The sequence below is a fragment of the Magallana gigas genome, chromosome 10 (assembly GCF_963853765.1).
Source record: "Magallana gigas chromosome 10, xbMagGiga1.1, whole genome shotgun sequence".
Classification (NCBI taxonomy): domain Eukaryota; kingdom Metazoa; phylum Mollusca; class Bivalvia; order Ostreida; family Ostreidae; genus Magallana; species Magallana gigas.
Window position 1 is genome coordinate 2,898,054 of NC_088862.1, and position 11,020 is coordinate 2,909,073.

The 11,020-nt window shown below is 35.4% G+C and overlaps 1 protein-coding gene across 1 annotated transcript; it reads right to left on the bottom strand.

Annotated features, from left to right (window-relative positions):
* Positions 1-3,199: 3,199 nt before the first annotated feature.
* Positions 3,200-9,199, bottom strand: LOC105320425 (uncharacterized). Its single transcript, XM_011418357.3, has one exon. The coding sequence runs from the start codon at positions 9,197-9,199 to the stop codon at positions 3,200-3,202; it is 6,000 nt and encodes a 1,999-aa protein (XP_011416659.3).
* Positions 9,200-11,020: the final 1,821 nt, after the last annotated feature.

Sequence of the window (11,020 nt, forward strand, 5' to 3'; positions counted from 1 at the left end):
TATGAACCTCATTGGCCTTGGTATCAATAAGGTACACCTAGTCGCTGTTTAGATATTTAACCTGCTGTATCACGCTGTTTGATAATGACTTAGGGTAAAGGTTGAACAAACAGGGGGAGATGAATCAGTGTGTCAGAAAAGGTAAACAAAATTGTCAGTGTTACTTTTTAAGTGAAATGAAAATGTGACGTTATTTTTCCGTTGTAATATTGTCTTTGACAACAATCACAAAACGAAATTAATGTATATGTTGTTGTTTTTTTGTGTTTTTTCTTGCTCATCGATAATATAATAATTTATAAACGTTTAGGCAACATTTCAAGATGTATACCATTGGGGTTTACTTTCTAAAACAAAAGGTCTACATCACTTATCGCATGTTTTCTTGAGATCTTTAAATTGAAAAAGCTTTCATTTCAAATTAAATTGTTACTATAAAACAAACAAATAAGGGCGTTTAAAGGGACAACAATCTGTGTAAAAAATATAAATCAATATTAATGCAGCTAAAGAGAAAATAAACTGTGAAGAAGTTTTGTAATGTAGAATTCGAATTTCATGTCCTTTTTTGAACAAATCAATATATAATCTAAAATCGTCAACAATAAGTATAGTTCTAGTGTTTCGAGGTGGCTGGACTTTAAAATACACATTTCTTATCTAAAAAATAACAACAGTAATAAATATTTTATAAATCCACATGAATGCACAGATGCATATACGTTTTTAAATGATGTTCTAAAGGAAGTTGCAAAGTTAAGTAAAACTGGATATCAAATTTTTAATTGATGGTTTTAAATTTTGGGGAGTTTGATCTTTTATTTCAAAAGTTTTCAGAAAATTATTGCATTGATGAATGTTTGCCAAAGTGATGTGCAATTGCCAGTCATAAGTTTGAAAAACGTCATTTATTTTTCATTGGGAATAGCACAGACAAGTAGGAATATAATATTTTTAACTTTTTTTTTTTGGGGGGGGGGATGGGCTTTCTCTTTTTCTCGGGTTTTTCGGGTTCAAATGAATGTGCTCATCAATGCAAGGTCTTAGGAATCTGTGTGAAACTACTTGGGTTCCAATTTAACAAAAGAAAACAGTAGGCTTCTGAACAAAGGTTGTGTTTTTGGAATAAGAAATAGACAGAGAAGATATGGTTGTAGAATACCGCAAGAAAAAAGTCAACAATTGACTGCAGCCCTGATTAAGAAATCTGGTCTCATCTTCTAGCACAAAGAAAAAAAGAGATATTAACATACTCGTTCAATTTTTCTACTATTGGTCTCCTTTTGATAGGCTTTATGTCTGCAAAAGGTTTGGTAGATTCAAAAGGAAGATCTAACATTTCCGGCATCGCTTATTCCCTTAAGTTAGATAATTGGGCCAAAATTAAAATTATATATCTTTCCCCTTACTCGACCGACCCAATTAAATCCCGTTGACTTAATTTTTGTTCACATTGAAAATATTCTTTTTAAAGAAACCTGATTTATCCAAATTCGTTTTTAGAATACCCACATCTTTTTCGTTTAACAATTATTTTGACAGTCTCGATCATCAACATGGGCGAAACACTCGCTTTTTGATCGGTAACTTCGCCGAAATTTCCTCCGAAAGAGTTGAAGTCGTCCTGATTTCTGAGTTCACGTTCGTGTTATTTAACCCCAGATACATTAAATCGATAATCATTTATTTCAAAAGACGTTTCCACAGTCTCAGTTAACCACTTTTGTGATTAATCGATTGTCTTATCTTTTATGGGTATAAATACGGGGTGATGCCACATATAGCCTACTCACAGTGCATTGAAAATTACAACGCGGGTATGATAAGGCAACTCTCAGCGATCGACTGAGTAAAATTCCTCTGATCGATAAGACGTCACAATAAGCAGCATGGTGTCATATTTTACTCAGAAACATGTCAATTTTGTCTTTATATCTGGTTTGAATTATAAAAACTTCAGAAGAAAAATGTCACTAGAAACTTCTAACTGAATATATCTTCGATTCTCTGTATTACGTATATTCATCATAGACAACGTCAGAAGCATGTTTAATAGAGAAGATCAATGTCGGTAGACAAATCATCGGAATGCAGTGTAAACAATGCCGAAATAAGACTTAATTAATACAGATACCCAAGATTTATATGAGAGTCAGTTAGGATATAATCAGGATAATAAAGGCATTGATATTTTGTTTTATCAGCGAGTTTTACAAGGTAAGCAAATAGACATTTAAATGCCTTGACCGGCCTTTCCTCTGTAAATGTGTACAAAAAAGGCAAAAGTGAAACACTATTCAGAATATTATGAAAGATGAATTTGGTAAATTTCAAAAGTATATGACCTTAAGTACTTGAAAAGTGCTGCTAGAATCATGTGCTTCGTTGCTGTAAATAAAAATACAAAGAATCTTCAATAAAATTAAAGAAGTTGAGGGGGTTTCAGAGAAATAATGACAATATTTATTTTATGCGATTAACAATAGGATTCTAGCAGTTTGCTGTCTCCTGAATACAGCTAGCTAACGCATGTCGTTTGATGATTATATTTATTCAAAAACATGGTGAAAAACTACAAGAAAAGAAAAAACAATAAATGTGATGTACAGAGCCAAAAAATAGATAATGTCATGAAAATGTGTAAATACGTATAATGAAGCTTAAATTTTATCAGTATATTAACATTACATGACTGAGAAGTTCACATATACCTAGTCTAAATGTATACATGAAAATGTAACAAACTCCCCTAACCTAAACCATAGAAATATGTATGAAAAAACTACTGTAAATTATCAAAATACATAGCCGAGAGTAAAAAATATAACCTAACGACAAAAGACTCAAAGATAATGACTTTCAGATACTTACATTGTTGGCAGACTAGAAAAACAGTGCATGACTGTGCAGACCTGAGGTAGGACGACGAGTGATCCAAAAAAACCCGTGCAATATACAAGTTAGGAAATAGAAAGTAAACAATAAAAGAAAAAACCAAGCCGTACCGGATAAAAAATTTCCGGCTACAAGACGGCACACTCCTCGCCTGATATAGAAAATATCACTCTATATTAAACTTTTAAGCACCCTAAATATGACAATTTGTTAAGTTACATGTAATATAAACTGAAACACAGTCCATTTTCAAATTGAAACACAGTCCATTTTCAGTCAATTATAAGTAAGATTCACTAAACGATCACTGTTCAAGAATTACGATAAGTTCAGTAATTGGTCGCACATAGTTTTTAGGTTCACCATTCACGATTACACGAACTATCACTTTACGCACAAGTTCATCATCACTTGGTAAAGCCTTAGTAACTATACCGATTGGCCAAGAATTGCGGGAAAGTTCTTTGTCGCAGATTAAAACTACATCACCAGGCGATAGGTTTCTTTGAAGTGAATTCCATTTACGGCGCATCTGTAGAGTGTTCAAATATTCAGTCTTCCACCGTTTCCAGAAAATTGATGCAAGATGTTGAACTCTCCTCCACTGCGTCTGTAATAGCTCGTTTTTGTTTTCATGATCAGCAAATATCACATCCTTATTGCTTGTTTTCTGAGTAAGAAGAGTTGAAGGGGATAACACAAGGGGATTTTCAGGATCTGTAGACACTGGCACTAGAGGTCTTGAGTTGATAATGGAAGAGGCTTCCGCTAAAAATGTAGTGAGAACCTTATGAGTTAAACTCATAGATCCATAATCAAGAAGGATCGCATCCAATATGCGTCTCGTAGTCCCGATCATGCGTTCCCACACTCCTCCCATGTGAGAGGAGTGGGGAGGGTTGAAGATCCAGGTCGTTCTCTGTTCGTTGAGAAAGTTATGAAGGTGGTCTTCTTCCACATTGATGACATTAACTTTCAGCTCCTTCGCAGCACCAATAAAATTTGTTCCCATGTCTGAACGAAGGACTTGAACAGGTCCACGTATGGCGATAAGCCGACGAAGCGCATTAATAAATGAGGAGGATGTCATTTCTTCCACAACTTCAATATGCACGGCCCTGGTAGTGAGGCAAGTGAATAGAGCGGCCCATCTTTTACTATTTGCTACACCACCTCTGGTACGTCGTGTAATGATGTTCCATGGTCCAAATATATCAACTCCAACAGAAGAGAATGGTGGTTGTCCAGGTATGAGACGATCCTCGGGCAAGTCGGACATTTTCTGATGTTCAGGTTTTTTCCGAAGTTTTCTGCAAGTGACGCACTTATGAAGAACAGATGAAATGAGTCTTTTACCTCCGACAATCCAAAATCCAGAAGAACGAATATGACCCTCTGTTATATGACGTCCTTGGTGTCTGACATCTTCATGAAGTTTTCTGACAATAAGAGTGGTAACATGATGTTTTGCAGGCAAAATGATTGGATTCTTGAATAAAGGATCATCATTGTATTTCTTCAAGCGACCACCAACACGCAAAATCCTTTCACTGTCGATGTAGGGGTCAAGTTTTTGAATGGAACTATTTCTCGACACAGGCTTAGAGTCTCTAATATTTTCAATTTCCTCTAAATAGAATTTCTTCTGAATGTCTCTTATTATAACTGTTTCAACGTTGAGAAGAAGTTGAACATCACTCAATTTGCTCTTTGGGTTACGACAATTCTGAATGAAACCATAAACTTTAGCAAGTACAGCAACCAGTTTGTTCCACTTTGAGAATCGTGTAAGGAGTTCATTGTCCAGACCCACAGCTGTTTTTGTTTCAATGTCAGTTTTATTACAGCGGATTTCTTGATCCTCTTCGGGGCTCACTAAAGGAAATTGTTCAATAGAGGGCACAATCTCCACGTTTTCTATGTTTGAAAGCCATGCACACTTTTCCATTTCATTTGGAAGAATTCCTCTTGTGCTCACATCTGCTGGATTCATTTCACTGCGAATATAATACCATTGGGTCGAACTGCTGAGACTGTGGATATGAGCAATGCGGTTAGCCACATACACAAGGAAACGTTTTTTCGTGTTGTTAATATATCCTAATACAATACGACTATCACTGAAGAACTTGATGTCATCTATTTTCACTTTTAACTGTTCCTTGGCTATTTGTGCTATATCGGTAGCAAGCACTGCGGCACATAGTTCCAGTCTAGGAATTGTATGTCCACTAACAGGTGCCACTTTTGCTTTTCCTAGAACAAATCCTTGAGATGAAGAACCATCTGAATACTTTGCCTTTAAATAACAAACAGCAGCTATGGCTAGTTCAGACGCATCACAGTAAACTAGCAACTCCCTTCTAAACGCTTCACACAATTTGGGAACAATCACACGAGGAATACGTAAGTTTTCCAAATCAGGTAAGTTATTTTTCCATTTTTCCCATTCTTTGAGCAAATGTTCAGGTAAGGCTTCATCCCAGCTGGAGGTGTTTGACACAACTTTACGCAGAATAATCTTGCCTTGTATGACGACAGGAGCAATGAATCCAAGTGGATCATAGAGACGATTCACAACTGAAAGTACACCTCTCCTAGTAGATGGTTTGTCTTCACTAGAAATTTTGAATCGTATGGTATCTGTTTGTAAATCCCATAGAAGGCCAAGACTGCTTTGAGTTAAGACATCCTTCTCAAAGTTAAGGTCCACAATATTCTTTGACAAATCATTCGAGTCAAAAGCTTCCATTACTTCTTTTTCATTTGAAGCGAATTTATGAAGTCGCAATCCACCATACTCTTTCATGGCATCTTTAGTCTTCTGTAGAATGTTAATCGCTTCACGAGTAGTTGCACAAGATTTCAATCCGTCATCAACGTAGAAGTCATTCACGATAAAGTCTTTCACTTCCTGTCCATAACTTTCAGCAGCTAAATCACCAATACGACGTAATCCATACATTGCAACAGATGGGGAAGAACGATTGCCAAATACATGAACTTTCATTCGATAAGTAATAAGTGGTCTTTCAATGTCATTATCTCTGTGCCACATAAAACGTAAATAATCCCGATGGTCTTCATCAACCAGGAATGAATGAAACATGCTTTGGATGTCAGCAACTACAGCTACATTTTCCTTCCTAAATCGAATGAGAATTCCTAAGAGGTTGTTTATGAAGTCAGGTCCCTGTAACAATTGTTCATTTAATGACACACCCTTGAATTCCGCTGAGGAGTCGAAAACTCCGCGAATTTGATCTGGTTTACGAGGATGGTAGACTCCAAACAGGGGAAGATACCAATGTTCTTTGTCAGGTGGTATTATCGGAGCTAATTCTGCATGATCACAATCGAATATTTTCTGCATGAACGCAATGAAATGTTCTTTTTTTGTGTTGTTTTTTCTTAGAGAAGCATCAAGACATTTGGCCCGGAATAACGCTTGTGAGTAGTTGTCTGGAAGTTGTTCACGATTTTGCCGGAAGGGCAATGGCGCAGTCCATTTACCCTCAGTAGGATCAAGATGAAACTTGTTGTCCATAATATTCAGAAAAGTGTGGTCTTCAATCGAGAGACCAACTTTGTTGTCATCTGATGTTTTCGTGAAGACGTCTGTTTTCTCAATTACGGTCTTATTCGAGGTGATAACAGTGTTTTTAATGTTTAACATCTGTGTACATGGTTCCAACATTGTAGGTCGACCACTTCTGTCTACGTAGGTTCTGTTGACCTGTAATGGTGGAATGTGTTTTCCAGCCAAACAAATGTCTCCAATTATAGTCCATCCTAAGGGAGATTGTTGAGCAAAGGGAAATCGTGATGGTCCTAATCGCTGATCAATGACGTGATGGGCTTCTGGAAGATCCCGTCCAATTAGCAAGAGGATCTCCATAGATGGATCCAATGGATGTAGATCTCTAGCAATATCCTGCAAATGTGGATAATGAAGAGCGATATCCGGAGTTGGTATCTCTGCCTGACTATTGGGTATATTATCACACTCTAACACAGGTGGCAACTTTAATTGGCGATTGTCATTGATCGATTCTACGATAAGGTTGTCAACAATGCGTCCTCGTGTTGCAATCTTGCCTGAACATGATTGCATAGTATAGTCCACTGCCATGGTCTTGATACACAAAGCGTCGAAAAGGTAACTTTTACTGAGAGTTCTGTTGCTTTGGTCGTCCAACATGGCGTAAGTGAGTATCGATGATTCAGGTTGACCTTGAACAAACACCCGCACTGGTACAATCCTTGCACACGACTTTCCACTGAATTCACAACAAATATCGGTACACTTGGTAGTGACAGACTGGTTCACAATTCCAGAAGAAAAGTTTTCCTCCTCGCCATGGGTTTGTGGTGAAGGAAAGTTCCTCGACATTTGACGGTAACTAACATCCTCATGAAGAGCGGTACAATGATAGTTACTTTTACACACATCACACAAAATTCTAGCTTTGCAACGATTAGCGAAGTGGTCTGATGTTTCACAGCAACGAAAGCAAATGTTATGATCACGTAAAATATGTTTACGGTCCTCGATACTTTTGGTTCTGAAAGCTTTACACTTGTTTATGGTATGTTTGGATCCTTTGTGAATCAAACATATATGTCCAACGTTTGCTGTTTCAGATGAAATGTCAGTTTTGTGAGTAAACACAGTTTTGACTTTTGTATCTTTGCGGTCAAATCGAGGTTGTTTAGAAGTATCAAACATCAATCCAGGATCATTTCTGATGATGCTCATCTCACCAATAAAAGACACAAATTCACCAAAAGGAGGGAAGGCTGTTGAATGTTCTTTTTTGTAATTGACCACACGATTAATCCACTTATCCTGGAGAAAACGAGGAAGTTGTTGAATTGTAGGTTTCAATCCTAAGGATGAATCAAGGTAAGAAAACATGACACTGTATTCTGGAATGCTTTTTACGGCTTGTATCTCACAAAGTAAGTCATGGAGTTCATACAACTTCTTTGGGTCTGTGAAATTCGTAAAAGCCTGTAGTCTAGATTTCAATGATGATTCAAGTAATTCTGGAGAGCCAAATCTTTCATCCATACGTTTCCAAATGTTCACTAAACATAACTTTGGATCACTTGCATAGGACGCTCTAAGGCTCATGATCAATCTGTGAGCTTCTGAGTTTTTGTTCGTACAGTTTGTCAAAAGAGTCATTTCTTCTAACGGAGAACAGCAGATTTCTGACACCATTGTCTTAAACTGTGATTTCCACACCACATATCTATCTGATTTGTCATCAAAACGTTGTTGCTGAAAACTTTCCAACAATAAGTTTTTCTTGAGAAGATAATTTGAGGAATTTGAATTGTTCTGTAAAGGTAAATTCAAAGTAGTTTGTAGTGGGGTACGGTTATCGTTGTCTCTGCTTTGTTGATCATGATGACGGACATCTGAAGTATGTACAGGATGATTTTCTTTGTCTGAATCAGGATTCGCTTCCTGCTGATAATAAGTACGAACTCTACGACCAGAAGGTTTCACATCTTGGTTTAATGTAAGATTTTCAACAAAGTTTCTTGTCTTCTGATCACCAGATATACTTGGAACAGTGGGCATGTTGGGTCCTAGATCTTCATGTTTGATACTTTCTCCCTCCTCTTCAAGTTCGAATTCCAGCTGCATATTTGCCAGTTCGAGTTCTGCTTGTTTTTGAAGTAGATCTAATTCTGTATCCAGATCTTCCCATTGTTGTTGACTTTGTGCTAAGTGAATTTTCTCTTCTACGGCGATTTTTGATTTCTGTTTTTTAAGTTGAGCAGATTGCTCAGCAATTTTCAGACGAGTTTCTGCTTCTTTTGCTTTTTGTAGGGAACGCACTGAGCGTCGGCTAAGTGATGTAGATTTGGAAGTATTGTGGGATGTACTCGAATAAGTTTCCAATTGCACAAAATCAATATCATCTTGTAATTTCACTAAAGCGTTTTGAACTTTCTTATCTATGTTTTGAAAGTCTCTCTCAACAAAAGCCAACTTTTCAATACTTTCTTTAGTGTATGTATTAGACAGGAATTCACTAAATTCTTGATAAATGTCTTGATAGCGTTTATGGCTATTTTCAAGGTCGGTCTTTGATGATGTTAAGACTTTTATTTCTTTACTGCAGAATGCTATATCCATTAAAATATTCTTTATTTCATCAATGCAACGTGAAATTTTGAATTCATATCTGTTCACTTTATCCAGATAAACTTCTTGTGCTTTAGGTGTGAGTGTTCTTACTCTTCTTGATGTATTTTCTGGAGTAGAAGTTTCTCCCTTCTGAGCCATGGTTGATTTCTGTATTCTGCAATTTTTTCACTATGCTGTCTCCTGAATACAGCTAGCTAACGCATGTCGTTTGATGATTATATTTATTCAAAAACATGGTGAAAAACTACAAGAAAAGAAAAAAACCAAGCCGTACCGGATAAAAAATTTCCGGCTACAAGACGGCACAAGCAGTATTACTTATAAACATGAACTAATTGCCGATCGAATTTTTGTATCATACATACAAATGAACTTCGGGGTAGTGTTAAACCTTTTTGATTTTTTGTTAAGGTGAAAAAGCGATCTATTTTTAACTGTCAAGTGATACTATGGCACGGCAGCTTCAAAGATTGAGTCGATTCTGAAGTAAAAAATAATATCTTGGTTAACATATTCATTTCAAGTTGGTATTCATATTCAGCACTGACTTCATAAAAGCAAACAATTTTTAAATTGATCATAATTTTGACGGTCGTTAAACTCAGAGTTGCCTTAACCTACCCGGGAACCGATGATTACTACTTTCAGTGTTGATATAACAATTGGTTGGTAACTTGTAATTAGTTAATAACTCTGCCAAATTAATGCTAAAATAATCATAAAACCGTCTGCTTATATTTATCATGAAAATTAAAATAATCCTCTACACAACGGTTAATTGGATCAAAAGGTGTGACTAATACCTCAAAATACACAGAGGTACAGAGACTGATTTTATTTGTCATTTAGCTTACACAATTACAAAACATTTCTATGAAATGTATGAATACATAAAATACATTAAATCTATTAGATTGGAAAATGAGTTTTAAGATTTTTAAAAGTGTTTTAATTCTTTATTAACTTGGTTGGAATATTAATTATAAGGTTAAAACTGTGTATATTATCATTCCTGTAGATTATGCTGCATCATAAATATTGACAGTTTGACCAAATTTAGGTTGGTACTTGTGAAGTAAAAGACTCTTTGTATTGGAAAATTTAAACATTTCTCTTAACATCGTTAAATTTCAAATCAACAGAAACAAAAGAGTTGGCTTGGTAATGACTATATTTAAAGTGAAATTGGGTAAATGTACAAAAATCTTTATCATTTAAATATCTTTTTTTTTTCTTCCTAGCTAGCATTATGTTTCAAATATGGGTTAAAAATTTTTTGTCGAAAAGGAAATTCTCTGAAAATATAGTGATTTCGTGTAACCTTATTATTGTAGAATCATTAAATATGACTTCACAAATATCTACATTTATTACACTACCTTAAGTTTCTCATATATTATTTTAATGTACTTGTAGACATTTTATAAACGAAATTTTAAAAAATTAATTGATACTTAAAGTAGGTATATTATGATCATTAAAATGATATTCAAATATAGGCTTACATGTACATCAACATACAAATGATAATGAATTAATGTATTCATGCACATGTAGTCATTGAATCAAACATGTTTAAATTTAAGATTAGCAATATCAAATGGTGAATTCGACATTAAAGGACTGTGTGCGGTTTTATGCATTTTTGCCCGCAAAATTAAAGTTTTATAAAGAGCTTTAAACATAAGGTGGAAGATAGTTAAAATCATATTGAAAATAATTGTGTATTATGTAGTAATGACGTCATAAAGATTGTCTTATTTTGAACAATTGATGTTTTGTAGCAAAATATGGGTGTTTTCTGTTGGTTTTTCGACTGGGAAACAACGAGCGCAGGCTTGCTCAAGTACCATTTTTTAATATAATGTGTATAATTACCTGAAGACAAATGTATGTTAAAATCGTACTTGAGCAGACCTGCGCTCTATACTTCCGAATCCAAAATCTAAAGCAAAAATG